The following is an 18,787-nucleotide window of genomic DNA, read 5'->3' as shown; positions in this document are numbered from 1 at the left end:
GGCTCTGTGCCATGTTCATAGACCAGAGATGTAGCAGAGGATTATTTCCCCTGCGGTCTCTTCATAACATTGCTCTCCTGAATCAGTGACTCTCTCTCATCTGTTTGCTCACCTAACTTCTCTTTCATTGTTTAACCCTTAGAAGTCAAGAGTTGTTGCTTTCGCTTTGTATACAATTCAATTGAAATCACATTATTATATACTTAATTACATAATAATTTATGTGAGGATATACATTCAGTATCAACTGGTTTGAGGCTGCACAGCATCCTCGTTTTCCTTTAGTTTCAAAATCAAGAAACTATATTTTTCATTGTTCATAGCAAAAACACTGTGCACAACAATCTTTTGCCAAATTCAAGCCAAGAAATTGTCTCGCCAGAGTTCAGTTGCACCTGTTGATTACAAGAACACAGTATAGCCTCCCTTTGGTTCTGCAAGTTACATAAATAATTCCATATACATTAGATGTACAATACATTCACAAAATAACTTTTCATAAACTCAAATAATAAATATATTTTCTCTTCTAATTACAAACCCAAGTATGGTCTGCTTGTGTCAATGAGCTACATGTAAAAAAATAGTAACACTTTAATTAAAGAGCATCTGCATAACATATTCATAACATCTTACATAAACACTTCAAAACATGTTCATGAATGTTTAAATCAACAATCACAAAGCATATAAGTTTAACATGGTGTTAGTATAAACTGGTATATCATTTTACTGAGAGACCTTTTTAAATAGAAGCCCTCATATTTTATTTAAAAAAACTATATTATTTTTAGTGAAAATCTTTCTGGACAGCCAAAATAAAAATGACCTTGCTTTACTCCTTTGGTCATTAAATGCTTTGACACTTAGGCCTATACTTTCAACTTCTGTGTACGTATTTATTTTCTTGCATTTGCACTGAAAATATGTTTTTTAATGTAAGACATGAGCCATCAATTAGAAGGTTGCAGCGTCAAATGCCACAACTAACTAGGTGTTCCTGATTGTGCCTTTGGGCAAGGCATTTAACCCCCCCACCGCCCCAGGTAGCGCTGTTCTGCTGACGCTATGCTGCTCCCAGATTGGGCATGGTTGGTATAGTGTAGTGGTTAACACTTCTGCCTTCTACACTGTAGACAGGGGTTCAATCCCCTACTGGGGCAAGCACCCTACACTATAACAATAAGAGTCCTTAAGCAAGACTCCTAACACCACGTTGGCCTGCCTGTGTAAAATAATCAAATTGTAAGTCGCTCTGGCTAATCAGCCAAATGCCATAAATATAATTTTAATGGTTAGACAGCAAAATGACAAATTTCCCTTGTAGGACCAATAAATAACAGAATAAAAAATGAGGTCTTTTGTTTTGAAAAATACACAAAGACATAGTAGTCCATATTAATATCATGTAAAACGTACACTTTATAAATGTTAGTGTGATGTGATGAAATGTGTCAGTGAGATGTTATGAATGTGTTATGTAGACACCCTTCAAGTAAAGTGCTGCCCAAAAATTATACTGAATATAATTTTTATATAATAAATTTTATATGATATAATATATATTGAATTAAACCTTGCTTTTACTACCATCTTCTTCTAAGGGTTAAATTTTTACCATTATGACATACATAACCAGCGTCTTCGCCTTGTCTCTCCATACAATCTAATAGCAATCTGAACATCAGCCTGATCGTCAGCCTGAACACCCAATGGAGGAGTCCCAGTGATCACATGTAGTTCATATCAGTGCATGTCACTGTCAATGTGAACTTCCTCTAATCACGTTGTATAATATATGTCACTCTGGCTCTCTTTGCTGCTGTACATGCTGCCATTTTTCGCTCTTCTTCATTACCTTCTTCCATCTCCAGCATCTCTAGGCATGAGGACAACTGAGAATATCTCTCCCTAAACGCTAATGCATGTCACCATGCGGTTCACTGAGGGAATGTTCTCTACTGCTCTATTGGGTCATGTGATCAGTTCCATTTAAGCTACTAATTTCTGTGTCTGCGTAATGTACCAAGTTATGCCAAGAAAGCAAAAATCCTTTTCATATGACTCATGTCACTCTGAGTCGGACTCATCAGCAACTTTTGCTTTGGGTTAATTAGACAGAAATGTGGTAATTTGTTTTCAAGCAAACTCATCAAGCCCCCTGAGGTCGGAATCATTTACTGCAGTAATTATGCAGCTGGAATGTGAGGATGTGCCTCGTTGGCGTCAGCATCCATACTCAAAGGAACAAACGAGATTGTATGAATTGGATTTTTCAGTGAACAGCTACAGTGTGTTTTAGTGTGTTTCTCTTTTTTCAACCAAGTTTCTGAGGTTCCTTTAGAAAGGAATAGCTGCAGTTGTTACATCCACCTCAGATGCTTCCTTTCTGTCAGTTTTTCCCTTTTAGTCCTAGTTCTACAAAGACAACCAAAATAACCTGTCACTGTTTAAGTATTGAGAAGAGAGGTGAACATCAGTTTAGAAGTGTTCCACCAGCCATACAGCATTTTCTTATGCCAGCCTTTGTAACTTTATCTCCAAAAATTCTCCAAGGTTTCTTTTTTCGCCTTCAATCTTCCAGTCATTAAAACGATTATGCCTTGGACTGTTATTCCAGTGGGTTGTAGCTTAAAGAAATGGTTCACTGAGAAATCAAATGTACACAATTTTTTATCTTAACCCAAGCCAATCAGCTAAGACATCTTTGGTGTATGAAATTTGCTTCTGAAATTTTGTACTGGAGCAATGAGGCTAATGTTGCTAAGAAATAATGGGAGCAATATTCTTATTAATGTAAAGTTTTTAATAACTGGAGTATGCTTGTTATTTGTAAATACAACTTATATAACTTCAGTGCGTTTCTAGCCTGAGAGGCCAATGCAGATTTTTATAACTGACTACCTCTGCTATATGTTATCCAAACATAGGTTGTTTTCCATGGAGTCCTGCTGGTGACATCCGGCTAAAATAAGAACTTGCCTTATTAAGCTGCAGCCAAGGCTTAATTATCTCATTTCCATGACTTACTAAGTTGTGGCCATAACTTCATTTTCTAATTTCCATGACTTACTAAGTCGTAGCCACATACTAAGATCTTGTTCCCATGCCTTACTAAGTCATGGCCACAACTTTATTTTTCTCATTCCTATGCCTTACAAAGTTGTGGCCATGCATTATTTTTATTTATATGGGATGTCACTAGCAGTGCTCTGTAGCTTTCATGTGTTTGCATTGATAAACATGTACCGTCATTCTGCACCTCGTAGTGGTGCGTGACTGATGGTGGCATTAAGCCAGGAGAAAGTTGGCATGGTGACAGTGTTACCACCAAACATGGATGATTATGAGAAGAGAGCTTTAGCAGAGTAGATTGTCTGTGGAAAAAAGAAGGAGGGGACGCTCTGTATTCTGTTTTTTTGTTGTAAAATAATGGGTTTCTGGAAATCAAAACCAACATGTTTGGCATCCATGGCTCCCAAAAAAACAAAAAAAAAACCAAAAACATCCAGTTAATTTGTTCATTGCATTTAATTGCAAAAATTGGCAATATATAACTCTTGACACAATGTTCTGCTCAACGCAGCAGTCTGCAGAGTGTTGCAACTGTCACTGGAAAAAATTACGGTCGTGGCTCATTTGAAAACAATGAAATATCCAGATTGCTGTTGTCCATCTATTGCCAATATGTGAACACAGCAGTCGACATAGATCTCTACTGTATTAGCCCCAAAGCTCCAGGGAAAACATAAAAGGGCAAATGCCACACATCAGATATGTTTTGTTTGGTCGCCGTGTATGGCAAAAGAAAATAAATGTACAAAGAAAACACAAAATAATGGAAATTTTGAGATAAGATAGAGACTCTGAGCAAAAAATGTCTTTGCATACATGTTTAAATACAAATGTTTTTCATAGTCCAGTGCACTTCAAGGCTGATTTCTGTTTTGTCTCTTAGTTAAGTCATCTGGATGATATGTTGTGAGCATTCATAATGTTTTGATTAATGTGTTTTGTTCATCCATTAGATCGCATCAAAGTGTAAACAGGTGGGAAACCCCCTACATTCCTCCTTTTTTCTTGCTTCAGAACCCTTCTAACTCTACTTTTCCTGGAGTTAAGGGACAGTGTGCCTTAAACAGCTCTGTGTAGTGAATTCTGTGTAAGAGGAGGGGCCTCTGCACTGGTCATTCTCATAGCTTTTAACAAAGTCCCTGATAAGTAAATGAATACAGCTGTTGAATGCAGAGATATTTCTGAGAAAGCTATCAGGAAGACCAGTGTGGCATCATATGTTCCATAGTACCTGTGAGTTTGTGAGTTTTGTGTCGTGGTTTAGAGTTGAGCAGGCCCCAGACATCCAAGTGAAAGCATGCTGGACTAATGTGCATCAGAGAGCATGGGGAAAGTGCATGCCGGTATAGAGAACTGGACCAGGGGAGTAACCCTGCCATGATGTGTGTGGCCGTGCTGTTCACTCTCGCGCTGACACTCTCAAGGAAGAGCAATAGACTATGGGTAGATTGGTATGTGCGTGCTGATTGGTTCAGAAAGGGCTGTAGTGTAAAGTGACTGTTGTAGAAGGATGGTCAAGTTATGATGGAGAATGTCTCAAATTAGGTTAAATTTCATTTTATTATTATCTCAATATGTAAAAAATATAACTATTTAATGTAAGGTTTAGGTGTGTAGTGTTAGGGTAGTTATTCAAAATATCAATATTCAAATATTCTTTTAGACATTACTAATTACCTCTCTGAAACAGTGATGGAGTTACTTTATTTATTACTGGAAAACAGTCTCACTACTTAATTTACTTTCATTTTTACTTTACTTTTACTTTTACTTTTTACTTTCAAATCTATACAAACTAGAACGCTCCGTGAAAAACACAACTCCTCAGATAGAACTAGCCAATCAGAGTAAACATCATTTAACCCCTTACCAAGCCATGGGCTTTGTTTTATTACACACCTAAAACGGATGAAAAGCTCCATTTGTTTGCATTGAAGTCCCTATAGTTAATGAATGATAAGCCTGGAATGTTAAGGGGTTAAAAGTTTGTCACAATCCCTGCCTTTGATCTGAATAAGACCGATTATTCTGATTAAAATTATAAATGGCCCTGTCTTTTTAAAAATGTAGACAGAAGAAACAGTGCAAAAACAGCTGCCTCAAAAATATAATCACTATGAACAAAATATGAAGCTTATTGAGCTTTTTCTGACTAAAAATCCAGCCTGACCTGTTAAGGTCAAGTTGGTTCTCTTGTGTGCTCTTTCTTTCTGTCAGTTATAGTGAGTTATAGACAGGCACTGATAAAATTTAGACAAAATTTCCATTTCAAATGCATCTCAATTAATTGATATTGTTTAACATTGTAATTAATTAATGTTGTAGATCTTATCTAGAGGTCCTTATCAAGTCAGTAACTATAATGTGATTATGAGAATTGAAACTGAATTACGAGTTACAATACTTCATTACAGAAGTAAAAACATTACTGTAATGCGTTTCTTTGTGCTGCCTTAATGCCATCAATTGAAGTATAATAATAAAAGATATTTTGTCAATTTGTATTGTAACAAATGCTTCACTGTATTGTCTGTAGTATAAGATACATATAATTGTAATTTATATATTTTTATAAATTATTATATTGTAATTATATATTATAAATAGCTAAATAAATGGCTTAGGGCTAACATATTAGCATGTGTCTAGTGTTAGGTCTAGGCGCTATGAGCACAGCTCTTGCTGGATCAGGCTAAACTCCTCTGTACCATTCTAAAGTCTCAAATATTGTACTTTTGTGTGGATCCATATCTAATAAACATCAAAATATTAACATAAGAAACATTTTCCTAAATGTTGACGATACTCACAAGTGTTGTATATCTTTTCTCTGATGGTTGTTGAAGTTTGTGGTGCAAGATACATTTCAGTGACAGCGTAAAGTATGTGTTATCATATGGTGATCAACATTCTATACGTCTTCGGTAGGCAGATAGTAATCGCAGCTGTATTTTCCTTTCATTTGCAGAAGGTGCTGCTGTATTATTTTGTAGTAAATTTGTTAAGTTGCTTTGATTTGATCCATCTCCCAGCATCCTTCATGCACAGGATCATTTTTGTCACCTTTGTATTTGCTGAGTGACAGTTGAATGAGATGTGATGTGTTGTTGTTTTCTGTTTCATTGCTGCATTGGAAGACCCAAACGGTACCTGCACAGCCCAGTAGTCCTTCTAAAGTATTCTGCTCTGAGCTTTGACCTGAAGCTATGCATCATTAAGATGATGTGAAGTGGAGAAAGTTTTAACCCCTGGGGTTGTGCCAGATCCAGAAAAACAAAATAAAAGATTTAATGATGCAGCATCAGCTGGTTGGGAAGTTTTCATCATGGTATATTATCAGAAATCCCACCATAGAAGCCTATGTACTGAATGTCTAGCATTTAACGGGTTCTCATAAATTCAAACAGGTTTAATTATTCAGTAGCATGCTTGGAAATAGGATTACGAAGCCTTTGTTGCATTTTGCACGCAGGACTTTTGTTCTGTGGGATATGTTTGACCCCTGGGTTGTTTACTTGAACATTGAGCATTCAGTCATAGGCAGCGCTTGTGCATTGAATAAATCTATGAAATGATGTTATAGTCTTGTAATTTTATTTCAGACATCCAGAGGCCAGAGCATGGCTAAATTTTGCAGAAGGTGCTGCTTGGCTTCCATGCAGATAGAACCTTGAGGTTGCGCTGCATTTGGTGTTGCTGTTTGAGATATTTTTTCTTCATTAAAAATAGATTTGTTTGTTTGCCTTCTGGTTGATTTGCTGTATATGCTTAAAGGAGAATTCCACCAAATTTTCAATTCTGCATAATTTAGCCATTCAATAAAGGCCTTCAAAGTGGGTTGTTGTGAAATGTACCATTCTAGAGAAACTTAATGAATCAGAGTTGTTCACAGTGGTAATATCAACCAGATATCTGATGTGTTTAATAACTCTAAAAGCTCCTTCACAAAGTTTTTACATTAAATGGTTGCAAATTTGGCTGAATTAATTGTTTTTTTCCAAAAAGTAGGCCTGTCACAATTTTCCATCATTGCCTAAACGGAATTATTTGAAATATATATATTATTATTTGAGATGATCACAATTATTTAAGCTGTTTGCAAACATTTATCAGTCATTTTATGCCACAAAATGCAAAATGTGAATTGTGTGCTTTGGGTTGAGAAAAATACATGTAAATATAAGAAAGCAGTAAATGCATTAATGGGACTTATAAAAACAAAGTTCTAACTTGGTGCTGTAACATATTTAGAGAGCAGTGCTAGTAATGCTTATTTATTTGTTATCCAAGTAGCTAATTCTAATGTTTTAGCCTGTGTGCTAACATTCTTAATGAGTGTTTTTGCATGTATTTTCACTCTCAAGACTCTATAACTCTAAGATAGCTGATCAGCCAGTCTGGCCACTTTTGGCTTGTACATTAATAGTTGCATACAATAAATAAGACAAAGCTATTAAATGATTAATTGCAATTCTGCATATGATAGTTAATAATCAGCTGAAATTTCACGATCGTGACCCCCCTGCCAAAAAGTGTTCATGGAGGGCATTGTAAGGCCAAATAGCCCCCAACATATTTTTTTCAGATTTACTACTTAACCCTCAGAAAAAAATGGTTTGACACTGTCACTGGGGCAGTACCCCTTTTGTGACTGGGGAGGAACCCTCAGGGGTACATCTCAGTATCTTTCGTCAAGGAACATAACTGTACCATAATCCATTGAAATTATATTTTCTAAGTTGATCCACACACCCCGTCTTGTCTCCAGGCTTTTTATTTTATTGTTCAGTTTTAAAAGATTAGTTTATAAAAAGTGTATTTCACCATTATCAGCATTACTTACAAAACTGTGCAGAAAAAAATTTTCCTACGACCTTTATGTAAATAAATCAGTAAGTGTCTCTACAGTGCAGCGTTTCACATCAACCCACTCTGAGTTTCTGTACATCTCATCAATTGAACTTTGCAGAAATGACAGGAACTTTCCTTTAAGGAAGTAACACCTGTGTAAAGTCAGTGATGTCTGAGCCATGATGGCTGCTCTGTAGGAAAGCCCTTTTTTGCGATAACAGCACTGGTTCCCCACAAAGAAACAATTCCCTTTGGGTGTAGTTTCTTTTGTATCATTGGTTGCAGTTTATTCTTTAGAAATCTGATGCACAGCCTTATTTGATTTAGTACATTTGTTATTTTTGCATGCTTGAACATTTTGTAGAGGCTTTAGGAGTAAACGAATATTGCAGGTTGTCTCCATGAAGTAGACTAACTGATAACTGCTTTGCTTGCATGCAGAGGATTTACAAACTCATCTCACTCATGTAATGCAGGATTACATGGATTACGTTGTGTGTGGTTGTGTGCTTTTGTGTTACAATTCATTCCTGGTTGGGTGTAATATACAGATGAATAAGCAATAAAGTAATAGGGCAATACTTTAAGAAGGTATCAGATACGTTTCAACTGTTTAGTGTCAATCAGGTGTATTTCATTGGCTAGCGATTCCTTTTTGGTAATATAGACATAGCTTTAACTCATCATGTTTTCAGATTTTCTGCTATCTACTGTCTTGTCTTGAACAAGAAATCTAGCTATGCTGCCGTAGTGTACCTTGAGCACTAACTCTGTGTTTAATGAAGCTCTTTGCTCTTCACTTGCATTTTATAGAGGGACCAAAGGCAAAGACATTAGCACCATCAAATCTCTCAGAGTGTTACGAGTGCTTCGACCACTGAAGACTATCAAACGGTTACCAAAGCTGAAGGTACAAAAACTGCTGTTTTTTTCTCTAATGCAATTGTTTTGTGTGCTGTGTTTGTTAACTTTTTGCTCTAGGGGTTTAATCAGCTGTCAAGAAAGTAACACATACATTACAGCAGGTTACAGACGTTGGTGTGTGTGTGCTTGTATGCCTGTGTTCTCCTTAGGCTGTCTTCGACTGTGTGGTGAACTCCCTGAAGAATGTGTTGAACATCTTCATCGTCTACATCCTCTTCATGTTCATCTTCGCTGTCATTGCTGTGCAGCTCTTCAAGGGCAAGTTCTTCTACTGCACAGATGAGTCCAAAGGACTGCAGAAGGACTGCAGGTATAGACAGGCGCCACAGGCAGCACTGCCCATACTAGGCTCACTTAGCTCACATCGCTAGCTCCCCCTGTAGGCATACAGTCATACTATACAAGAGTAGAGAAAGCAGCTTCAACCAGATAAGATGTATAGACCGATAGGACTGCCTGGCATACACTGGAGCAGAGGAGGGCTTAGATTATAAAAACAACAACAATAACAACAACATCATTTACAGCAACAGCAATAACAACTATAACAACAACCACAATAATGTTGTTATTGTCATTAGTAGTAGTAGTAGTAGTGATACTTTTTTGATCCCACAACCGGGGAAATTCCACCTCCGCATTTAACCCATCCGTGAAGTGAAACACCACACACACACAAGTGAACACACACACTAGGTAGGCAGTGAGCACACTTGCTCGGAGCGGTGGGCAGCCCTATCCACGGCGCCCGGGGAGCAGTTGGGGGTTAGGTGTCTTGCTCAAGGACACCTCAGTCATGGACTGTCGGCCCTGGGGATCGAACCGGCAACCTTCCGGTCACAGGGCCAGATCCCTAACCTCCAGCCCACAACTGCCCAAATATTATTAATTAATAGTATAAACTAATTACAATAACAACAATAATAATAATAATTATTATTAATTATTATTATTATTGTGTTGTTGTTGTTATGTATTAAATGCAAAACAAAAACTGTTACAAGGAGTAAAAATATGTATACATTTTCATATTTTCTAATATAATATATTTGTTATGTTTTTGTTTCTGTTTTTTTTTTATTGCCAGAGGGCAGTTCCTGGACTATGACAAAGATGAGGTCTCAGCCGAAACCAGGTTATGGAAGAAGTACGATTTCCACTATGATAATGTACTGTGGGCTTTCCTCACCCTCTTCACTGTGTCCACAGGAGAAGGCTGGCCAACGTGAGTCTATGCTCACACACATACAGTTCCACACTGTGAGCCTTATATACAATTTGTCTTGTTAGAAGCACAAAAAAACAGAGCCTTTCCCCATCAACCTTTTCTCCTTTCATCATTCAGCACAGTTGTTCACTTGTAGCAATGTATATGTTTGCATATTTATTTGCTGCATGTGTTTTTGAAGGCAATAAAAGCCCATAAAAAGCCCTCTGTTCTCTTTAAGCATATCCTTTGGCCCTTCTGCCCCAACTGTGGCATCCTCTGATCTCAGTTCAAAGGTGTGTGTCAGTTTGAAGTGTTGCCCTTTGGAGGCTTCACACTGAGAGCTAAACACAATAGTCCTTATGCACCCATCAGACCAATGGGTGACGGAGCTCTGTTCTGATAATGTTCATGCGATCTATGTAACTGTATGTGATTTATGTCTTATTTAAGTTCACAGGCTTGATGGGTCAACGCATTCAACACCCACTCCCATGTCCTCTTTGCTCTCTGCTCGCTTTTCTTGATAAAATCATGAAATGAAATAGGCTATTATATAATTCACTAAGGCATGCTATGTAAAAAAAAAATACACAAAGGTTTTTAGGTCAAGCTCAAAGTTAATTAAATACAGTGTGTTCTTTAGAACTGAGAGGAGCTAACTTTTCTTAATTTTGCTGTTTTTTTCATCACTGTGAAAAATTGCTGATGATATAAGGTTAATAGGCATGAGATTAATGTTATTAATGAATCTCATGCCAATTAAAAGTGCCAGAGCACTTTAATTGGCTTCAGCTCATAAATTTCCAACTTCAAGGCTAAGGTAGTCAATAATAATAGCTAAAAATGGCTATTTTCCCAGTGTATGTGTTCTGTATATAGTCCACTAATGAGCCTACATTGAGTGTTTGTCTTTCCTCAGGGTTCTGAAGCACTCTGTGGATGCCACCTTTGAGGACCAGGGTCCCAGTCCAGGCTACCGTATCGAGATGTCCATTTTCTATGTGGTTTACTTTGTTGTCTTCCCCTTCTTCTTTGTCAACATCTTTGTGGCCTTGATAATCATCACATTCCAGGAGCAGGGGGATAAGGCATTGTCTGAGTGTACTCTGGAGAAGAATGAGGTAGGACCTAGTGGTGATCCTTGAGGCACCACATGGAGCATTTTAAGTGCTTTAAAAACAGACCTACTTCCTAGTACATTTGATTCAGATAATGCAAGACGTGTGTACACTGCATGTGCAGTGAACTACAGAGATGTAAGCACTGCTTGTTGAACACTGGCAAATATGTGAATGCCTTTGGTTTTTATATGTTTATAATATAATGTTTATAATGTATAGGGCAAAATTAGAGGCCCTCACCTTACAATTCCTAGTCAGCTTATTTATTTTTAAATGCTTCTCCTGCTCTTGCTGCAGAGTAGTATTATAGACATGTTTCCCAACTTCAAAAACAATTTTCCCCCAATTTTCTCCCCGATTTAGTCATGTCCAATTCCACCCACTGGTTAGGACACTCCCAGTAAGACAAAATAACCAGCGCTAAGAGGGTGAAGGCTAGCACAGGCTTCTTCTGAGACCTGTAAAGCACCATCTTTTCAAACTGAGGCTCACACAACATCATTGGACATCCAAATGTTCTAAGAGGAAAGTGCCAATAGCCAGTTCTGTTACGTCAGCTAACAGATGCATGCGCTGATTAACATCCTCCTCAGTGCTCACCCAGAGAGCAAGGCTAGTTGCACTCTCTTGGGCTCCCACCCATAAATGGCTTTAGCATCACCACGGATCGAACACAGTTCACATTTTTACTACATTTTTTGTTTTTGCTTAAAGGCTCAAACAATTCTGGTCCAGTTTCAGCTTTCTTGGTGTCATGATAACCAAGATATTTGGAATTATGTTTGTGATATCTTCATTTTTTCTTTTCATCTGTTATGCATGTCCTTTTGTCAAAAAGACAGGACATTCTGTAAAAGACTGATACTGACTGTATGAAACTCCGTTTTAGAAATCTCTTAAAATTCTTAAGTCATAAAGTTTGCTTTAGTTAACTGAAGTTAACTAGCAAAAACACTGTTTCAATAACAAACTTTCATTAATAAACTGCATAATGTAAACACTAAATGCTAAAAACACTTCAAAACTATGATCTATTTTATTTGTTTTATTGCTCAAAGTCAACATTTTTTGTACTCAATCGGGGTCATAATAACGCAGGAATTAATATTTTGTTTTTTTAAACAAAACTCTACAAATTCTTTTGTTCATCTTATTGTCCTAGGTCTAGAATATTAGACAGAAAATGAACGATGATCAAGCCTCTCTTAGACATATCAGATACACACCCACACACACAATGCACATAAACTCAGCATGGTGCTGTAGAGCTACAGTACAGCTACAGTCTGATACTCAGTGGTGGTCTTGCAGTGAAGACAGCCATGGCAGTAGGTAGAGTTTGTCCTGGCAATGACGAGATTGATTCACACGCAAGATTGATTTAGCCCAGTGGAAGAGCAGACTTGAAGACATCTCTTGTCTTTTTCCTCTAAGACTCCCTAAGACATAACCAGCTAATCTGCACAGGCACAAACATAGATATAGTTGGTGTCTGACCAGCGATAGCAGAAACTCAAACCTCAGTAACAAAAATAAATGCACAAAATGCAAATGTGTCCATTTTCTTCGTCTGATTAGAATGCAGAGGGAACTTACTTTAATAATTAAGAATAGTTATTGCCTTTGTATATCCGTACTCCTGTGTCTGTAGCATGTCTTTAACTGTCTTGCTTAAATTGCAGCAGTTGGTATACTGTAGGCTTGCTGTGGTAAAATAACAGAGCAAAAATGAATAAAACGACTTTTCTTCCCAGTTCGACCGCTAGCATTACATGTACTAAATGAACAAATAGGGATGAAAATATGAGAGGTGAGATGGCCCTGCCGCTGCCATAGCGCAGCCAGACTCAATCAGTGCAGTTGGTTGTCTCTCTCCAGGCCATGCTGAGAAGCAATACCCCTAGGTAGCTGCTGCACTTTGTATGGTAATTTTCATTAAGCTGCTGCTGGCTCTGCTTCTTAATCGGTTTTGACTTCGAGAGAGCACATGCGCTTCCAGAAAGCCTCTTACCAAATGTTACCATCCAAAACCACAGTTCAGAAGTCATGAACAGAATGATTATATTTAATTAAAAACTGAAACACGATGGTGCTGTGAGCGTGATGGTTTTTGTTTTGTGAATGAATTCCTCGTTTGCTCCCTCTTTCTCAGAGAGCCTGTATCGACTTTGCCATCAATGCCAAGCCACTGACCCGCTATATGCCCCAAAGCCAGCAGTCCTTCCAGTACAGGATGTGGAAGTTTGTGGTGTCACCACCTTTTGAATACTCCATCATGATTATGATTGCTCTCAACACTGTGGTCCTCATGATGAAGGTCAGGGACTGGTCTTTTCTTCTTACCTTTGTAGAGTTTGGTGGTTCACTGCAGATGCTCAGCAAAATAATTAACTTAACTTTTCCCTAGAACTCAGGCTGGCTTTACGTGGTGAAATATTCATGTGGTTAGATGTATGACAGTTGACAAAACATTGTCATCAAACAATAAACAAAGTTGCATGTGCTGCATTTGTTTATCCCGCTGTTAATATTGCATGTTGTATTTTTCATACATAGTATGCTAACACTTTAACTACTTTTAAGTAGATGTATTGTTAATGTGTTGCTTCCATTACTCAAACCTAACCTGACCCATCCTTATCATAAACCTAACCTCAACCCAGAACCTAATCCTAACCCTCCTATGTTTTTGATATGTTATTGAGAGTCCACTGACGACCACTCAAAATAAAGTGTTACCCATTGTATTGCTCTGGCTGGATAAAGGTACCAGCAATGTGTTATTTAGCCTACATTTGAATCATTGCATCATTTGGCTAAGAGAATGTAAAATGAAGGATCTAGCGATGTACATCACCATTCAACAGGCTAACAAGGCAGAGCAAACACTGTGGCTGTTCAGACTCTTACTATTTTTACATTAGCTAAATAGTTGCCAGCAAATAAAATACATTTCATAGGAAAACTTAATTTATATGTTCTTGTCCATGATGTGTCGATGATGTGTTGGTATCAGTTGAGTGAAATGGTATCATTTGATGAGGAACACTAACGATTATCTGTGTTTTCTTCCGCTGTTGCATTAAAAGTTGTTTTCATAAATTGAGGTGGCTGTTTCAAGTGAATTTATGGAGGTTTTACATTATGCAATGCTTGTGAAATTTAGTTCCATGTAAGTTTCAAGCATGTTGTCTGCAAGTTTCACCGTGTAAAGCCAGCATATCATGCAGTCTAATGCTAGCCTTAACCTTAAGGTGAGGCCTAACTTTTCTTGTTCCTCTAACTTCTTCTATCAACTGTCTTATGACACCAAAGTGTCTTGTTTTTATCCTCATGAATTCCTTTAAAATGTGTGGATTTTTATCTTCCCCAACAGTTCCATGATGCCCCTGTGTTTTATGAAGCGATGCTGAAGTATCTCAACATTGTCTTTACTGCCCTCTTCTCATTGGAGTGCATTCTTAAGATCATTGCTTTTGGCCCTTTGGTAAGTATAAGCCTGTCATATCTTGATCACTTCGATCTAGGAATACCCTGAGGTGGCAAAAATGGCCCTTATAATGGGTTTTAATAGAACATCATGCTGAGAGTGTTGAATGGGCAGTTTTTCCAGCTTGTGAGTGAGTGATCTTGCTAATCCTCTTCGTTCCAGAATTACTTGAAGGATGCCTGGAACGTGTTTGACTTTGTGACGGTGCTGGGGAGCATTACTGATATTCTAGTCACCGAATTTAAAGTAAGTGAAAGGCAAAAGCATCCTGCATGAACACTTTCAGAGCAAGAACTAAGCCGAGAATAATAACTCCAGCAACAAGAGGAAGACAAAGAAATAAAGAATTAAAGAGGCTTCTGATTGTGGAGACTAACACATGATGAACACTCATCCACTTAATGTATTGTTTTTATAGTATCTCTAATACAACAGTAATCAAATCCTGAGAAAGAAAAATGGTGTAGTCATTCAAATACGAATACTGTCTATTACAGTGACAACCAAACCTGCTCCTTCATGCAGAGATTAGTTCCAGTTACAATCTTTCACACCTGTTCCTTTTAATTTGCTTTTTCAGAAGTGCTTAATTGACTGGATCAAATAATTATTATTAAGTAAGGAGGGGGCAGCAAGTTAAATGCAGGTTGAAACTAAAGATATGTTTAAAAGTACATTTAATTTAGCTATTAATGATTTAATTCCATATAATTTAACACGGTCAGGTTTGTTTTTCCACCCAGAGCTACATGTATAGTGTATCAAGTCTAATAAACTGCTGTACTGTATGTCCTAATGTCCATCTCATTGTCAAATAGTGTTACTAATGTTATTGTCTGTAATATAACTTTCTCTGTATGTGATGACTGCTCATTTTTTCCTGTTTTCCTCATGGTTTCTTTCGTATCTCTCTTGCTCTCTCTCTCTCTCTCTCTCTCTCTCTCTCTCTCTCTTTCTCTCTTTCTCTTTCCCTTTACCTTTTCTTTCTTCCGCTTGATCTTCTTCTTGTTCGTTGTTCTCACGCCATCTTGGCTGCCATGATGTTTTCCCTCATTTGTAGATGGCGGTGAGTGACGTCTTCTTGTGCCAATGAATATCCATTTCACCTTCTTGAAACTGGTTCTGTAGTGTGGATGCATTGGGCGTGTTAGCAGTTCAATAGCCAAAATAGGAGTTTTGGGCTGATGGCAATATTTTTCATGTACATATCTGCTGATGCTTAAGATACTTAAACATTTATTACATGTAGAAATTGGGACTACATTTAACTGGATTAAAATTCTGAAGAAATATAACATTTGTTTCTAAAGGTCTGCAGGAAAATTAATACAATTCAGACATTTTTGCACAGCACGACCAAGTATATGTCCTGCTCTTCTGGAGTACAGTAAATACAAAATCAGTTATTACATTTGAAATAATGGTTAAATCCAATCACCTGCCCAATGCCAATATTTTATGGTGATACTTTATTTGGAGTGGTCGTTTTTATATATAAGAAAAACAACACTAAACACACTCATATCAATGATCAATGACGTAGCCGCATTCAGTACATTATCAAAACTACATTATACATTCAGTAGATTATCAAGAAAATTTTATTTAACTGCATAAATAACATTTGTTTATACTCTGCTCAATTTAGCTGTTTCTCACTTTATTTGAAGTGTCCAAGTTCATATCTGACCTGATAGGTCACTGAACATGTAACAGATCTAATATAGACCATCTCTACATCCTCTACAAGCTGCTATAGACATGCAGCTAACACCATTCTGTAACTGGAGCTTAACTGGATTAGGTTTTGGTTATGATTAGGGTTAGGAGTAGGTTAGAGCCAGGGTGAGAGTTAGGATTAGTTTTTTGATAGGTTTAGGATCAGGGCCAGGGTTAAGGTTAGGTTTTGCTTAACTGAAGTACCATATAAAGCCTACTTCATGTAACATATCGACAATTCATCTACATAATGTAAGTAATGTAACAACAGTACATTTTTAAGATAATTACCTCATTGTATTCAGATGCTGCTCACCTGCCACTTCACTGATATGTTACTGATACTCTGTTAGAAGTTCATTAATCTACAAAGGACCTCTCAAAATAAAGTGTCACTATGTTTTTTAAAACAACAGTCTGCCAGTACTGATGATATTGTGCATCTGTACAGTTTAGTGTAAATTAGATCTGGCTCTTGATGAATGAAGGTCATTTTCTTACAGAGTGGTATATCACTGCTGGTCATTTCTAGGTAGGGCCTGTTTATGTGGAATAAAGTTTGTAAAGGGACATCTGCTAGATGAATGAATAAATTAATAAATGATTAAATAAAGATGTTATCCTTCAGAACCGTCTGCTAAATCTGAGTTTCCTGAGGCTCTTCCGAGCAGCCCGTCTCATCAAGCTCCTCCGCCAGGGTTATACCATCCGCATCCTCCTATGGACCTTTGTCCAGTCATTTAAGGTACTCAGTTAAGGACTTGTCTAAACAAAGAAAGGTCTGGAAATAATTCATTATTAATAAAATTACTTTGTCTTTTTCCAGGCCCTGCCTTACGTTTGCCTTCTTATCGCTATGCTTTTCTTTATTTACGCCATCATAGGAATGCAGGTCAGTGCACTGATGGATATATGTGCTACAGTTAACCAATTTTTTTTATTATTAATCATTTTTATGTTGAAAATATCAATTCCACACTTTGAAACTATGTTTTCAGACTTTTAATCAGTCATGAAAATGGTTAGGATTGTATGTAAATAGTATAATATTCTTTTTCTACCTGTTCTTGGCAGCTGTAGTCTTAGTTTGGTGCTATGCTGTCTGTGCAGGTGTTTGGAAACATCGAATTAAATGAGGACACTGCCATCAACCACCACAACAACTTCCGCACGTTCCTGCAAGCTCTCATGCTGCTCTTCAGGTAAAGATGCATCTTAGATACACCTCTGAAGCTTGAACCTGTAAGTTTGAGACAAGAAGACATATGAAGCAAGCGAATAATACACATGGTTCACTCTGCTAATTAGAATGGATTTATGATAGTAACAGTTTAGGAGGAGCACCACACCTGATTTACTCTAACTTCCTAGGTAGTTTCAACCCTTACTTCTGTGTCTTGTGACAGAGTTCGTCTCATCGGGTGGGGTGTTGCTTGACAACAGTGTAGTTCACTTCCAGTTTTGTAAATCATACACATTTCCTATTCCAAGCAAAAATGCATATTGTAAAAACTTCAAATGAAAGGCTTTATTACCAAAGACATTTTACACCACATTACAGTTTTTTTTTAAAAATAAATATTAGTGCTACATTGTGATTAATACAACATTTATTAGAGAAATTAAATTATGTTTTCCATTAGAATCAGCTTTAATTCTTAAAAAAAACAATTAAAACCAATTTAACTATTGGATATAAAACATTTTGGAATGAAACCCTTGAAATCATACACACACACACACACACACACACACACCACAAATAAAACACACATATCTAAACTGCTTGTCCTTGTGGGTTGCAGGGGGTGATGGGGGGTTTGGGTGTTGGGGGGGGGGGGGGGGGGGGGGGGGGGTAGGTGGGGGTGCAGGGCAAACCCTTGAAATGTGTTCTAACATTTGCAGAAATTGCATTGTATGGCTACTGTGAAGGTTTACCTAATATGACTAAGCTATTTCATGGTGACTGGGGTGGAGTTATTTTATTGCGCTAGTACTTATTTTATAAGTTTAGGCTTAGAAAATGGATGGATGGATGGATGGATGGATGGAGTTTGAATTATGCACTATATTGAAGCTTCATACAGTGCCCCACTTCAGGCCAGTTAGAGCCGTACAGAAGAGAAGTGTGCACATAGACCGACTCTTGAATTAAAAAGATATCTCATTTCTCCCATCACATCCCCCCAGCTGCTGCATCTCCTGGCACGACATCCAGCGAGCAGCATGCCCTGAACTGAATATTATTCTAGTCATACCACCATCCTTTAGTTCTATGACGGGTGCTAATAGGGTGGACGACTGCACACTAAGAGGAGAGCGAGGGCTCTCTCTCTCTGTTGTTGGGTCTCTTAGGGAACTGTTAATTGGCTGTGCAGACAGGGGGTTTGTCTGTGT

General features: G+C 37.6%; 1 protein-coding gene across 23 annotated transcripts in view; it reads left to right on the top strand.

The window, feature by feature from the left end:
* Positions 1-18,787, top strand: part of cacna1ba (calcium channel, voltage-dependent, N type, alpha 1B subunit, a) — a 169,758-nt gene that overhangs the window by 128,913 nt on the left and 22,058 nt on the right. For 6 of the 23 annotated variants that reach the window (XM_037531401.1, XM_017691210.2, XM_017691223.2 and 3 more), the window contains 13 exons: positions 4,029-4,049; positions 6,213-6,221; positions 8,740-8,836; positions 9,000-9,160; positions 9,938-10,075; positions 10,980-11,181; positions 13,334-13,498; positions 14,558-14,668; positions 14,834-14,917; positions 15,732-15,737; positions 17,019-17,135; positions 17,217-17,282; positions 17,501-17,592. In XM_037531401.1, coding sequence (XP_037387298.1) covers positions 4,029-4,049; positions 6,213-6,221; positions 8,740-8,836; positions 9,000-9,160; positions 9,938-10,075; positions 10,980-11,181; positions 13,334-13,498; positions 14,558-14,668; positions 14,834-14,917; positions 15,732-15,737; positions 17,019-17,135; positions 17,217-17,282; positions 17,501-17,592 — 1,269 coding nt within the window. The remainder of the gene's footprint in view (positions 1-4,028; positions 4,050-6,212; positions 6,222-8,739; positions 8,837-8,999; positions 9,161-9,937; positions 10,076-10,979; positions 11,182-13,333; positions 13,499-14,557; positions 14,669-14,833; positions 14,918-15,731; positions 15,738-17,018; positions 17,136-17,216; positions 17,283-17,500; positions 17,593-18,787) is intronic. The other 17 variants (XM_017691225.2, XM_017691221.2, XM_037531414.1 and 14 more) reach the window with 5 other exon arrangements.

This window comes from Pygocentrus nattereri, chromosome 20 (assembly GCF_015220715.1).
Source record: "Pygocentrus nattereri isolate fPygNat1 chromosome 20, fPygNat1.pri, whole genome shotgun sequence".
In the NCBI taxonomy this organism is placed as follows: domain Eukaryota; kingdom Metazoa; phylum Chordata; class Actinopteri; order Characiformes; family Serrasalmidae; genus Pygocentrus; species Pygocentrus nattereri.
This window is presented reverse-complemented; position numbering and strand designations above follow the sequence as displayed.